The following is a 15,948-nucleotide window of genomic DNA, read 5'->3' as shown; positions in this document are numbered from 1 at the left end:
GCCAAACGTCTCTGGTGAAGAAGACATGCGGGTCCCAAATGCCCCGCAAACCCGCGTCGACCCGCCCCGCATTGGCCCATACCCAAAATTAACCAACCCGCAAGACCTGCAATATCTCGGGCCTAAGCTATGTAAGCCCAAGCCCGCCCCGCAGTGGGACTTTACGGGTTAGGCCCGCGGGCTAAAGTACCTATTGCCATCCCTATATATGATGTTGCATAACTCATATTATCACAGTAATTTGATTCATATCTCAAATCTTTTCTTCTTCCCTTTTAAATTTCTCGTTTAGTTCCCAAACACTTAGTGGTCCAAGAAAAAAGAAACAAGAAGTTCCCAAACACTTCAAAAAACTCCTCTTATTCCAATTCCACTTTCAAAATATTTATAAAATCAAAATCATACAAGAAATCTTGTAAATGCCTAAATGTGACGTTTAACCATCAAACACACAAAGAAAGTAGAATACAATAGCCTAATGTGACACATCATTAAGAGTTCGGCTATACCAACGGCTCAAATGTTGCTTTTAGTGTTGAGTTAGTTGTAAAAATGTTATTTGTATTAATTTGAACTTCGCATTTTAACCCCAAATATAACAATAAAAATATCTCAAAAGTCGTCGAAAAATAAAACTTAAATTTCAAAAGTCAATGAGCTCTTAACTACAAGCAATTTATTTTCCTTTAAATCAGCCAAGCAACTGGGGAATTTAACGAAACCCCGACTTTTAGGCCAATATACTTCTTTCTGTTTGTGGTAAGCATTCAGTGCATGAACACATGCTGTTCTTTATTAAAAAAAATGAACACATGCTGTTACCATTTCAAACATGTGTTGTCAATAAGAAAAAAAATTGAAATTTCCGTGAGTTGAGAGAGCCCATGCACAAAATTTATGGTTCCCTTTCATGTACATGGTTCAACAAGATCGATGTACATATTTGTCAGTTCTAGTGGTTAGCAACTAATGTTTAAACAAATAATATAATTAATTTTGTTAGACCTAAAACTAATACCCCTCTATGTTTTGTGAAATATCTATCTTTATAAGGACTATAAAACCTTTAATCAACAAATAGACACGTTTGTTTGTTTTGCTAAATATCTATCTTTAGACACGTTTGTTTCAAGTGTAAGAGAGTGAAAGTTTTGGCTATATAAAGTATAGAGAACCCTAGTCCATTAAATCACAAACAATGGCTCAACAGCCTCAACTTCACTTCCCCATCTTAATCTTTACTTCCATTTTCGTAATTTCATTTTCAAGCTTCATCCGGCCGCCTCATCCCTTTGATCCGTTAACTGAGAGCGAATTTAAACTTATCCGTAATGTCATCAAGAAAAAATACCCTGTTGGTCCGGCACATAGGTTCACCTTCCAGTACGTTGGTCTCAATGAGCCTGATAAGTCCGGAGTCTTGTCGTGGCATTTATCACTGCACCACAATGTCACACCACCGCCACGTCAGGCATTCGTCATAGCCCGAGAGAACAGAAAGACTCGAGAGATCGTCGTTGATTTTTCCTCTCGAGCCATTGTGTCGGACATAATCCGCGTAGGACATGGTAACCCTATGCTCACTATCGATGAGCAGGAAGTAGCCACCGAGCTTGTTCTAAAGTTTAAGCCGTTTCGTCAGTCCATCAGGAGACGGGGCTTGAAAGTGTCAGAGGTTGTAGTCACGTCCTCAACTATGGGATGGTTCGGTGAGAAAGACACCGACAGGCTTATAAAAACGATACCATTTTACCTTAACGGGTCGGTGAACACCTATCTCCGACCTATTGAGGGAATGACAATAATAGTAAATCTTGAGAAAATGAAGGTAACGACGTTTAAGGACAGGTTCATGGGTCCTCTGCCGAAAGCTAATGGGACGGAGTACCGATTCTCAAAGCTCAAGCCGCCGTTTGGTCCGACACTTAAAAATAGCATCTTTTTGCAGCCAAACGGTCCAGGGTTCAAAATAGATGGACATGTTGTGAGGTAAATTGACTAACAACGATTTTACTAGTATTTGGCAATAAACTTATGCTATTTATAGAGAATAAAAGTCAAAGATTTCCAGCTTAAATAGTAACAGCTTGTTAAAACTAGCTAGTGAAGTTACACTTATCTACTCTATTAAAATAGAATCATTATTTTATCTACAATAAAAAGGTATAGACCATTAACTAAAAAAATAACAAAATATCCTAAATTTATGCATATATGATATTTTCCTAACAAAAAGAAATTTAAATCCAAACAGTATCATTTCCGGTAAAGTCTAATCCATTTCCATTGTGCAATTATTTTTTTATTCTTTACCCTATTTTAGTCTAGGCCAGATTTTATATATTTTGGGTAATTCATGTGGAAATTAAATAGTATAGCCCAGTTCTTTTAAAAATTATCATATTAAGTTTTTATAGATAACAAAATAAATAATAATTTGTTGGTTGTATCATTTCTACGCTTGATGTTTATAGTGAAAACAAAAACAAAAAACTAAAATATAATACACTAAATTAAAAATATTTTCAAAATATTATATTAGCTAATTTAAAATTTAGTCACACCAAAATATTTCAAGAATACAAACTTTTAAACAAAAAAATTAACCAATATATACAATTTTCAAATAATGATTACATAAATAAAAATTGTTATAATATATATATATATATATATATATATTGGTATAATTTATTTTATATTTTAATTATTATATTAAAAACAAAAATATATTCGCACGTACGTTTTGCACTTATTGCTTAGTCAAGTCGTTATAGATATATTTATAGGATGTTATGAACTTTTGCTTCTTATTTGATTTTTCGAATTATTTGCTTAGTAAATATGATTAAAATAAATAAATATTCATTGAGTTATAATTTATAAACTAGTCATTCTTTTGAAATAGATGGGCAAACTGGGAATTTCACATATCATTCGACGTTAGAGCTGGTCTTATCATCTCTCTCGCATCAATTTTCGACATAGACATGAATAAATACAGGCAAGTCTTGTACAAAGGCCATTTGTCTGAAATGTATGTACCTTACATGGACCCAAGTGAGGATTGGTACTTCATCACTTACCTTGACTGTGGGGAATTCGGCTGCGGCCAGTCGGCAGTGTCCCTTGAGCCGTACACCGATTGTCCTGCAGGTGCCGTTTTCTTTGATGGTATTTTTGCGGGTCAAGACGGAACTCCCACAAACATATCAAAAGCTATGTGCATTTTTGAAAAAAATGCTGGAGACATTATGTGGCGACATACCGAAGCAGAAGTTCCCGGCTTAGAAGTAATAATTAATATATCATTTTATGATATATATATATTTATAATATGAAAAGCATGATTTATAGTTTCATAAATGTTGATGCAGATCACAGAGGTAAGACCGGATGTAAGTCTTGTCGCCAGGATGGTGACGACCGTGGGGAACTACGACTACATAGTTGATTACGAGTTCAAACCTAGCGGTGCCATCAAAATGGAGGTAATGTCTTATGAGACTCTGTTTAGGTTTAGGAAATACATTTTAAGTTATGAAAACTCTGGGATTTGATAACTTAGATGCTAAAGGTGAGTTACAAACTAAGAAATATTCTTTGAAATAGTAATCAACAAAAATGAGTTTACACTAATTTTTTATTTGATAAAACAATGTGATATATAAACGTAAACACAAAAATGTTTAAAAAATTCCAACACTAGCAAAATCAGATAATAATATTTAACTAGATTATTAGATCGATATTTCTACATTTGATATGTTCATGTGCCTAGGTTGGTTTAACCGGAGTTTTAGAAGTCAAACCGGTGGAATATGTTCACACATCGGAGATCAAAGAAGATGATATCCACGGGACAATTGTAGCGGACAACACCGTTGGAGTCAACCACGACCATTTTGTGACATACCGTCTTGATCTTGACATCGATGGTACGGAAAATTCCTTCGTCCGCACGGAACTTGTGACCAAGAGAACACCAAAATCTGTTAAGACACCGAGAAAAAGCTATTGGACAACGAATCGGAAGACTGTAAAAACCGAGGCAGAGGCTCGTGTGAAGCTAGGGCTGAGAGCGGAGGAGCTGATGGTGGTTAACCCTAACCGGCTAACGAAGCATGGCAATGAGGTTGGATATCGTTTATTTCCTGGGCCGGTTTCAGGCACACTAATGGCCCACGATGATTACCCACAGATTCGAGGAGCATTCACCAACTATAACGTGTGGATCACGCTCTATAACAAGTCGGAGGTTTGGGCTAGCGGTCTCTACGCTGATCGTAGCCAAGGCGACGACACATTAGCCGTCTGGTCCCAAAGGTAACTTACATCTCTCTTTAATCCGTATAAAGATGCGCTAAGCTAACGCATTAGCATGTTACATACGAACTATGCATTTCTTGAGAGAGAACCTAAGGGATTGATGCAATAATTTTTTTTTTCGGAATTACAGAAACAAAAATACCTTATTTGCTTTATTAAAACAATACAAACTTGTATGCATATAACAGTTTTATGTAAAATTTTACTATTATTTTGTAAATTAATGAGTATTCTTTTGTTTATAAAACTTTGCAGGAATAGGGAAATAGAGAAAAAAGATATAGTGATGTGGTACACAGTCGGATTCCACCATGTTCCATGTCAAGAAGATTTTCCGACAATGCCTACGTTGTCCAGCGGCTTTGAACTCCGACCGGCCAACTTTTTCGAACAAAATCCTGTTCTCAAAACCAAACCCATCAAACTCAGCTCTGCTCCAAAGTGCACTCCTAAGAACGAGTATTAACATCACGGTTTGATCTGTATAAGGAATCATAAAGATGTCAAGAGATAATCATGCATACCATCAAAATTGGATAAACCATCAATAATAACAATCTACGAATGCATCTCTTTATTATAATGTGGGTCCTTGTGTGTTGATTAGTGACAAACTATAAACTTGCGGTTGAATTCATATCAAAGAGTTGAACACTAACATTGTATGATAATAATAAAGTATTAAGTGGAGCATATTACATGGATTTACATGTTTATGTATATAGAAATTTGAAAATATTCTTACAAGAAATCATAATAAAACGAAGAGTTTATTTTGCAAGGCTCTTATCAGTTTGTCAATGCTAGTTTCACATAATATATTTAGGACTTCATTTTATAGTTATCATATAGAGGATATAATTTTATTTTATTTTTTTTAACGTCGAACGACCATTCTATTACTCAAACTTGAGGTGGTATGGGTAACCAGACCGGAATAGAACAACCAATGAAAAGTAACTCCCTGCGAAAGGTCCTAGCAGTCTTAGCTAAAAAATCAGAAATCTGGTTGCGCACTCTTGGCACATGGGTGATTTTGAATTTCGGGAAACAAATCTGAAGCGTTTCTATCTTCTCCAACTCTGTCGCGAAGCTTGGCCACTTATGGAGCTCATTTATCATTGCAATCAGTTCCTTGCAGTCAGTCCCTAAGCTCTGGCATGGCGAGTGTTGCCCATCGCAGTGCTTCTACCTCCGAATGCAATGGTGATTCATATCGAGTAAAATTCCGTGTTCCCATAAGTTGTATGTTCTCTCCGCTATCCATCCAAACCCATCCACATCCACTAAAGCGATCAGAAGCTGTCCAGGATCCATCTAGCAGACAAATATTACCCAAGCTTAAGACTTGGATTTCCTCATTATTGCTGGCCTGTACTACCAGTGGTATCATCTCATTTGCATTAAACCAGGCTTGACATTCACTTTCTGCGTATCGAACTAGTTCCAAAGGCTCTCTGTCTATTCCCCTGAAAAGCTTATCATTACGAGCCTTCCAAATATACCATATTATCCAGGGATAAGGATCCATGTCTTGGTATGGTTCTAAGATATCATTCTTCCTCCAGAATAGATAGTCCATGTTTGTGTAGACGCTTGACACTGGAAATATACCTGAGCTTGTAGGAATTGCTGATAAGGACCATACTTGGAGAGCTGGAGGGCATTCAAATATTGCATGAGTTACAAATTCTTCTATTTCTCCACACCTTGGGCAATAATTATCGCACCTCATATTTCGCCTTATTAAGTTCCTCGTTACTGCCACCTAACCCGTTATCAATTGCCATATAAAAAGGCACATCTTCCTTGGCGCTTTCAACTTCCAAGCAAAGGCTTGAAGTTTAGTGATGCTCGGTTCCAGTATTTCCTTTTCTTCTTCTGGCTTCAATAGATTTTGAGCAACCCAGTATCCAGATTTAACTGTGTATTGGCCATTCCTCGTGTAGTTCCAGCAGAAAGTATCACGGCGATGAGTAGAGCTTATGGCCATACTGCATATGAGAGGTATGTCATCGGGGTGGACATAATCCTCTAGTGGCCCTACGTCCCATTCCTTCGATTTCTGGTTAATGAGGTCACTAACTCTCATATTTGGATGCATCACAGGTGCTACAGGTGTAGCTGGTCTAGCAGGTGTCGTTGGAATCCACGGATCCTCCCACACCTTGACTTCATAACCAGAATGAATCTTCTGTCTGATCCCCAGAAGCAAAATCTTTCTTGCGGCATAAATGCTTGTCCACACATATGATGGACTACTTGCAGAGATTGCACCTAAAGGCGAGGTCATTCTATAATATATGCCCCTCAAGACTCGGGCAACCAGTGAATCAGTGTACTGAACCAATCTCCATAATTGCTTTGCCAATAGTGCTAGATTAAACTCATGGATTAAGCGGAAGCCAATCCCTCCCTCTTCTTTTGGTAGACAAACATTTTCTCATTTCGCCCAGTGTATTCCTCTTTTTGGTGGATTCGAACTCCACCAAAATTGTGCAATGGCACTAGCGAGGTTTTCGCAAATCTCCAATGGTAGCAGAAACGTTGACATAACGTATGTCGGAAGAGCGAGTAAAATAGACTTGATCATTACCTCCTTCCCCCTTTTGAGAGTCATCTACCTGTCCATCCATTTACTCTATGCATCAGGTTATCCTTTAGAAATGCAAAGAGTTTGCATTTTGAGCCACTGATATCCTCTGGGATTCCCAAGTACTTTCCCATCCCACCATCATTATGTATTCCAAGTACATCTTTAATCTCTTGTCTGGTATTCGCATTAATCCTCTTACCAAAGAGCAAGGAAGATTTGTCAAAGTTAATACATTGGCTAGATGCTTTACCATATGTCCTGACTACTTTCATTACTTCTTCACATTCACGGGGCTCCGCCTTACAGAAGAAAAGGCTATCATCAGCAAAGAGAAGATGGAATACCGAGGGACATGCGCGTGTGACACGCATCCCCGTTATCTTCTCTTGGTTCTCTGCATGATTGAGAATATAGAGATATTATTACCAAGGTTTTTAATTTTTCACAGAATTACAGAGAATGACAAGAAACGAAAAGACAAAAAATTTAAATCTAAGCACAAACTCTATCAAGCCTTAACAGGGCCAACACAGCAGACCCATTACCGTTCACCAGAGGCTTGACCAAGTCATCCAACCGCTTGCCGCAAAAAGATAAGACAAGTTAAACCGAGAGCTTGAATTCGATAATTTTGGCCTCTCCGATGACTCCGCTCTTAAAGATATTGGCCCACCCGAGAACAGCTCGCCGAGGACTTCGTAGTACCTGCCTACTTGAAAAAGACAGCAACGGAGGCGGCCAAACACCCATCTATTTCAAAAAGAATGTAAACTAGGCAGTAGTTATCATATAGAGGATATAATTTAAAGGATATAATCCAGTAGTTTTTTTGGTAAAAATATAAAGATATTATTACCAAAGTTTTTCATTTTTGACAGAATTACAGAAAATGACAAAAAACGAAAAGGCAAGAATTTTAAATCTAAACACAAACTCTATCAACCCTTAACAGGGCCGACACAGCAGACCCATTACCGCTCACCAGAGGCTTGACCAAGTCATCCGACCGCTTGCCGCAAAAAGATAAGAAAAGTTAAACCGAGAGCTGGAATCCGATAATTTTGGCCTCCCCCATGACTCCACTCTTAAAGATATTGGTCCACCCGAGAACAGCTCGTCGAGGACTTCGTAGTACCTACCTACTTGAAAATGACAGAAACGGAAGCGGCCAAACACCCGTCTCAACCAAATAGACCATTTATTAGACCCGGAGACAACCTATACAAGCTTCCGCTCCGAGCAAAACAGGCCGCAACCTCTACATTTATTCTAAATTTATTTGTTTAGAACGACGATAAAATTTTCACAGCACAACCATTATAAGAAAATGTCTCAAATCCAACTTCTTTAGAGTTAAATTAATAATTTATGTGATAATCTATATTATTAGCGACATATACAAGTAACATATATCTGAACATATAACACAACCTACAGGGCGATAACATGCATCAACTACGTTCCTTCTCCGGTGGAAGATGCAGAATATTAGAGGAATTGAAGTTTGATGTTGAACAGAAACTAAAGCTCTCGTGAAGAAGATGAGCACAAGAGAATCTGGAAATTATAATTGTTTCTGTTAATTGTAAATGACGATGTACAGAGAGTTTATATACAAAAGTAAACCAGCCGGTATAAACCGGTTCTAACTAACCAACCATACATACTCAAATACTCCCCCTCAAGATGTAAGGAACTTGCATCTTGGACTTGAAAACCTTGTGACTTGGAGAACTCTCAAGGAACCAAGCATAACCAGCCACAATCATATGATCAGTAAATGCAAAGTCTTGGCTCAGTCCTTGTTGAGAGAATGAAGGAAAATTATGTTGCCACTGCAGCTCATCAAAGACCAAGGCTGCTTGATTGCCACTGAACAAACCAACAGAACTAACCAACTGAATATGAAGATCACGCAGAAGATAGCTAAACCAATATAATTCACAATCAACACCATCCAGTGAAGTACATTCGGCTTCTTTAGATTTTCTGTGAACCTTTTCTTGCTACTTAGTTATCCAATAGGCTGAGACATATCTTGAAGAAAACCTGAAGCAGCAGAGAGATGTGAAACAGGAGATGCAAGCATATAATGCTTCAGCTGTTTAATACAAGACCAGTGGAATATCTCTGCACTTGCAAACTAATAAGTAGCTCAATGAGCTTGTGATAGCGAGAAACAACAGACAAAAGACCTCCACAGTGATGAAGACCAATCAACAAGAAGCAGTAGCTGTCAAATGATATGTCTTTTTGCTGAAACCAACTAACCAGAAGAAGCAGTAGCTGTGTCACTCTCGTGCACTTCAGTGATAGACACATCATCTTTCTAACAGCATGTGTGTCGTCTAACGCTTCAAAACGCATCATCTGCATCGGATCAACTTCACAGCCATGGGTGACCATATACAGAAACGTACTATGCATACGACTTGCTAACCGTTGCTCCCCCAGACTATAAACATTTTGATGCCCAAAACGAGGGGGAAAACGGCTTATTCGTGCCCGAACTATTGGTCTTTGGGAAAAACATGCCTACACTTTTCTCATGGGCTAATACATACCTGAACTATATAAAATTTGAATTACAAACCCGAATTTATAAAGTCCATGCCAATTCATACATTGACATTAACGTTGTTTAATCGTAGTTAACGGTGCTGACTAGAACGATTATGTGGCTGATTAGTCAACTTCTCATACAAACGGGCCGTTTCATTAGACAAAATATGATCGGCCAAAGCTTAAATAATCTGGGCTAAATATTAAACTTAGTTTGGGCCGAATAATAAAAAAGTGGGCCATAGTAAAACGGTGTCGTTTAAGAAACTGATTCATCATCTTTTCTCTACCTTCGACGCCATCGAAGAGAGAGCAAACAAAATCTAGGGTTGGACGATTAAGGAAGAAAAATATCTAGCTTAGCAAATCAAAGCTCGTCGTCGGTTTCTGGTAAGTGAATCTCGTGTTTCATGATGATATACTCTCTCTGTTAGCGCTAAACAATTGGTCTTCATATGATGTAGACGGAAGCAACTGGAGAGACCGTGGTGGAAATTGACAGAGAGGAATGCCAAAAGCGTGTGGATGTGGTGAAGAGGCAATGATTAAAACTTCTAAAACTGCTAAAACCCTAGGAGGCTCTTCCGTTGTTGTCCATATGGATCCGAAGAAGTAACATTTAATCTCTCGGTATGGTTATATTTATTTTCGAGAAGTTTGAGATTGACTTAGGATTATATTTGTGAAGGACAAGTACCATCTTTTCAAATGGACAGACGAGAGTATGGTGGAAGAGATTAAAGATATGAATGCTATGTTAAGTGAGGTAAAAGGAGACATATCAAACTTAAAAGTAGTTAGACTTGACAAGGAGTTTGAAGGAATGAAGAAAGTGATTGCTGAGCAGGAGAGAGATAGGATCGACTGCATAAATGAGTTAAACTCGATGAAAAATGTAATGGTGTTCGGTTTCGGCATTGCCATCATTTGCTATTACTTTTTCGGTTAAGAATGATTTGCAGTGAAACATCATGGGGAGTGTAAGATTTGGATTTGAATGTATGTTTTGGTGAACCATGTTGTAAGACTTCTATTTGAATGAATGAATTTGGCTATATGAAACTCATAATTAAGAAACATGAAACTGAAATTACTAGCATATACGTTTGAAAACAACATAATTAAGTCATAAGACAACATAAGTCTGAAAACAACAAGTTTCTGAAAATAACATAAGTCTGAAAACAACCAGCAACAAGTGCAACTTCATCATGCAATCATCAGGTCTGCGTTTGTTGAGTCTGTGAAGGTCTTTCACCAGGATCGACTGCAACTTCATCATGTGATATAGTCGTTTTCTGCTTCTTTGGTGGACGAGGCTTACAAGGAACTCCAGCATTAGGACACTTAGAAGAGTTATGTTTAGGAAAACAACACCTTGAACAATGCATCACACGGTTGTGACCAATTACTTTTTTTCCCTTTGTAGGAGACTCGTTAACTCCTTTGATTCTTTGTTGAGGTTACTTCTTGCGCCTTTTGGAGATCTCTCTTGGTGGCACTTGTATTGTTGACCCCTCTTACTGGTTTGATCGAGTCTGAGTATTATTGATGCTGCCACTTAGAAGTCAAATACCAATCAGACACCAAACTGTCGGTCTTATATGTCTTCTTTTGATCCAAAACGAAACGAAGCGCATGTCTGCAGGGAATCCCAGTCAAATCCCATCTCCTACAGCTACATGTCTTTGCTCTCATATCAACAGCATACTGCATTCCATCTTCAGAGACCTCTAACTCACCAGTAGGTCCAGGAAGAGATTTACAATACTTCCTATATTTTGTCTCAGATGTTATCATTTTACTAACCTTAAGCTGAACTTTCTTTTGTAATCCTTGACTATCTTATTCCTTAAATCAATATGTTTCATAGCTAATCGTCTCATTGTCTCTAGCATCTCCACCAATGGCATTGCACGTGCCTTCTCTAGTGTCCTATTATAGGACTCTGAATTGTTGTGAGAGCATCTTCACAACAAGGAGCAGTAGAGAAATAGGCCCTGCTACAAATCTCGGGTCTCCTGGCCATCAAATCTGCATAGACTTCTTTGTCATTCTCTTTTAACTCTTTGAAACTTGATTTGTAGCCAGCTTCATTATGACTTTCAACAACACTCCAAAACAACTTCTTCATCTGAGGCTTGTTAGGATGTAGCTTCCTTAAATTCCAATAGATATGTCTTGCACACATTATGTGCTCAATATTTGGCAGCTCAGCATCGACAGCTATAAGCAACCCCTAATTAACCACCATAACAAACATATAGACCATAAGAAAATCATTTAAGAATTAACTAAAACATATTGAATCATCACTTACCTTCTGTCGATCTGAAACAAGGGTGAAACCATCTCCATTTCCAAGATTTAAATCATTCTTCAGCTGCTGCAAGAACCATGCCCATGTGTCTGTGTTCTCTTTATGCACTACAGCCCAAGCAAAAGGGTTTATATGGTTGTTTGCATCCCTTCCCACAGCAGCTAGAAGTTGGCCTTTTGTTGTGGTTTTGAGGAAACACCCATCTATCCCAAAGATAGGTCGACATGAGGCTAGCCAGATGTCTCTGAGAGAATCAAAACAAATGTAGAAACGATCAAAAACTTCAAGTCCACCAGCCCCAATGACGGTCTGAAGATCAGTTGTTGATCCTTCATTTGTCCTGTCCACCAAAAAGTGTTAAAACACACACAATTTACAAAGCTTTAAGTGAATGCCTCACCTTTTAATTTCGACTTCGTAGTCCTTGATCCTGTGAAATTGTTCAACATACTCAGCTTGAATGAGATCCAAACCTTTCTTCTTCGCTTTCTCTTCTTCGCTTTCCGACATTGGTCATCAGATGGATTCAAATCATAACGCAACTGAATCTGTTCTTGGATTGCTTTTGGTTTCATTTCCGGATCCTCCCTGAGTTCATTTAAGAACAGCTTAGCTATGCATGAATCTAACAATATCTTGCAACGTCCATCTTTGAAGCAAGTGTGGATATCTTGAAATGTCTTCACCATCTACTGAGAAACATATTTTTCATACGAACAATATATTCTCCAAGAACATGGGGTTTCTCCTTCATCCATTTCTACTCTACATATTGCCTCAGAATTTACATCGCCCCATCTCGTGAATTGAATATTACAACCTCCTTTTAGTGCATACTCAAATACAGCATCTTTGAAGTCTTTCATACTATCAAACAATTGCCTAATGTGTAACTCTCCACTGCCTCTCTTCCATCCTTGATAAGGCCGAGGATTTTCTTCTTCTTGGCCATCAGAACAAGGAGGTGTGTTTTTGTAGTTTTCATTATCTTCATCATCAGAGATCTCACCCACATCAGCTTCAACACGTCTATCCTCTTCAAATTCACGATCTCCATTTTCATTACTATCTTCTTCTGTCTCGTTATTATGTCCCTCTGGTTCATCTTCTTCTGTCTCGCCAATCGGTCTTTCTGGTTCTCCTTCTTCATTCCGTTCTTCATCATTCACATCTTCATTGTCTTCTTCATCACCATTCACATCTTCATGCTCCATAAAAATTTCAATAAACTTAGTCCACTTCGAAGCTTCACACATCCTTGCAAATCTCTGACTACCATAAATTAAGATTTCGAGATGTTTCATGGAGTCATACGGTAGTTTGTACCAGATTCGCTGGCCATCCATAGTCATGGAGAAGTCATTCTTCAAACCTCTAAACAAAGCTTGAAGCTTGTGTCTGAAGTATATGAGTTTCTCCTCCCTTGTAGGAGATATCTCCACCATCACTCACAAAATTCCGACCATAACTTATCTGAAATGTAGTATCTCCTTCTTCACTTAAATTGAAAGACATTTGCAGTCAATCGCAACTAAACCCCAAGCTACAAAATTTTTATTTAAGCTGTTAATCAATGACTTACCTCATTATTTCAGGCAAAATTAACAGCCCAGCTAACGATACACGAGTTTAATCAAAATTGAGAGATGTTGCAGCCGACAAAAAGAACCGACCGAAATTGATTTTTTCTGAGATTTTTGCCTCTGTCTCATCGTTTTCGTAAGGTAAAGAGAAAATGATGAATCAGTTTCTTAAACGCCGCCATTTTACTACGGCCCACTTTTTTTATTATTCGGCCCAAACTAAGTTTAATATTTAGCCCAGATTATTTATGCTTTGGCCCATCATATTTTGTCCAATGAAACGGCCCGTTTGTATGAGAAGCTGACTAATCAGCCACATAATCGTCCTAGTCAGCACAGTTAACTACGATTAAACAGCGTTAGTGTCGATGTATGAATTGGCGTGGACTTTATATATTTGGGTATGTAATTCAAATTTTATATAGTTCAGGTATGTATTAGTCCACGAGAAAAGTGTAGGTATGTTTTTCCCAAAGACCCATAGTTCGGGCACGAATAACCGTTTTTCCCAAAACTAGCTAGACAGTTCCAGAACCTAGATGCCTAGAGACTGAGTGCGTTAACCAAGTACATACCAGTTCAAAGTAGCTAGCCATGAACAATAGGTTAAGTAACTATCTGATGGTCTGCATAGAGAACCATTACTGAATTCACACTTGATCTTGGAAGTTGCTTCACGAAAGAAAGTTGATAGGGATGACGCCAAAGAACAAGCTAGAACCAATTTTGAATGATAAGCATAATCCATTGAGTCAATCGGAGATAATGACCTCAAAGACGATATGAGATGATGATGAAACGCCTTGAAGAAACAGATCCGTTGATTATCAAACAAAGAAGGATCAACTTTGATCCAGCAGAAACAAACTAACTGTAACAACAAGAGAATCCAACTCAAGAACGAATCAGCTCCGATTCAACAAGAAACCTGGACAAAACCACAAATCAATTCTAATCCAAAAGAATAGTCAGCTCTGACTATTAGACGATCAACTCTGATCGAAGAAGACTGTTAGGAGTGGTTTCAGTCACCCTTTTGATACCTTAGAACACAAGTTGATTTGATGTCAATTAAGGCTTCTCCTCAAAGCTAAGAGAGTTTGTGAAAAACAAACTAATAAAAAGAAAACACAAGTTACTTCAATTTTCTTCTCTACCTTTTTCCTTTGGCTTTTCTCATTTAAATAAAGAAACTAGAACCATAAGTTCCAACAGTTACGGAAGCAAATTACGTAAAGGGAAACATGGGCATCGTGACTTACTCTCTCCTTGAAAACAGGACATGAGCACGAGACCATAACTAATACATGCAACAATAATAAAATAAAGATAATAATCTGTCAAGCGACGTACGGTTTGGTTGCCGGTTCGGTACTTGACTAATTACCAACTCATCAAAGACACGATCAACTCTGATCGGAATCGCACAAAGGCGAAAACAAGCGGAACAAAGCCGCAAAACTCCAATGCAAACGAACTCCGCCGCACAATCAACTCTGCAACGAACTCCGCCGGTGGAAACACGATCAACACTGATCGAAAGAAGATGAATCTGAGATAACCTCCGATCCAGAAAAAAATTATCAACTCTGAAAATGACGAGATCAAGCGGAACAAAGCCGCAAAGCTCCAACACAGATCAAACTCGGCCACACAACGAACTCCTAACAAACTCCGCCGCACAACAAACTCTGCCGGTGGAGAAACACAACCGATTCCTCAATCGATTGGATAACACGATCAACTCTGATCGGAAACAAGAAAACGCGATCGGAAACAGATGAACGATTCTGAAATCACTCAAATTAAAGAGTCTGTGCTGAGAATCGATGATATCAACTTGAATCGGAGATAGAAACAGGGAAATCCAAGCTCGGACTGATGAGATTGATGCACGATTCAAGAAGGGAAGTCAAGAATCAGATCGTGATGAACAGGCGAAGACGTACGTACGAGATAATTAACAATGGTGATGAACAGCAAATCAAAAGGAAGAAGATGATGAAAAAGATTTAGTGAAATGAAACAAAGAAGATGAACTGGAATAAAGATTCTACGAAACGAAGCTTGAATCAAGATGAAACGAAGCAGAGAAGAAGGATCAGATTGGTTCTGATACCTAGTGATTAGCGTAACTCACACCCAAAAACTAGCTCAAGAGTGAATGATTACTCATACACATATATATTGCCCAAGGAACATTATTATTCCCAATGTGGGACATCTAATACAGAAGCAGACCAGTTTCTTTCACAACATGCCGAAGATAATTACAAACATTGGTTCTCATCTACAAAGAGATGGGAGCATATACCGCATCATCATGACCAGGTACAATGGAGCAAAGTGATCTGGTTTTCGTAAGAAGTACTTCGATTTGCTTTCATCACCTGGTTTACTTCTAAAAAAAACTAACTACATGCAATCGCAATGGGATTTCAACCAGTGGTCCTAAGATTTTTCAAGTCCCATATAAAATTCTTAGAAAAATATATTTAATATCATGAAAATATATTAAAGAACTCTACAAAACATTATATGCCATAACAAAAAAATTC

General features: G+C 38.1%; 2 protein-coding genes across 2 annotated transcripts; one reads left to right on the top strand and one right to left on the bottom strand.

Annotated features, from left to right (window-relative positions):
• The first annotated feature begins 1,198 nt into the window (after nucleotides 1-1,198).
• Nucleotides 1,199-4,900, top strand: LOC106302675 (primary amine oxidase-like). Its single transcript, XM_013739136.1, has 5 exons — nucleotides 1,199-1,989; nucleotides 2,909-3,293; nucleotides 3,378-3,491; nucleotides 3,782-4,326; nucleotides 4,585-4,900. Exons 1-5 carry the CDS (start codon nucleotides 1,199-1,201, stop codon nucleotides 4,793-4,795), a joined length of 2,046 nt encoding a protein of 681 aa, XP_013594590.1. The 3' UTR covers nucleotides 4,796-4,900.
• Nucleotides 4,901-5,470: 570 nt separating this feature from the next.
• LOC106302674 lies at nucleotides 5,471-6,622 on the bottom strand. The gene is made up of 3 exons (XM_013739134.1): nucleotides 6,236-6,622; nucleotides 5,944-5,985; nucleotides 5,471-5,821 (listed from the first exon to the last, which is right to left on the bottom strand). The coding sequence occupies exons 1-3, from the start codon at nucleotides 6,620-6,622 to the stop codon at nucleotides 5,471-5,473; spliced, it is 780 nt and encodes a 259-aa protein (XP_013594588.1).
• Nucleotides 6,623-15,948: the final 9,326 nt, after the last annotated feature.

This window comes from Brassica oleracea, chromosome C7, assembly GCF_000695525.1.
Source record: "Brassica oleracea var. oleracea cultivar TO1000 chromosome C7, BOL, whole genome shotgun sequence".
Taxonomy (NCBI): Eukaryota; Viridiplantae; Streptophyta; class Magnoliopsida; order Brassicales; family Brassicaceae; genus Brassica; species Brassica oleracea.
The sequence above is the reverse complement of the archived record's forward strand: the minus strand, read 5'-3'. Positions and strand labels throughout refer to the sequence as shown.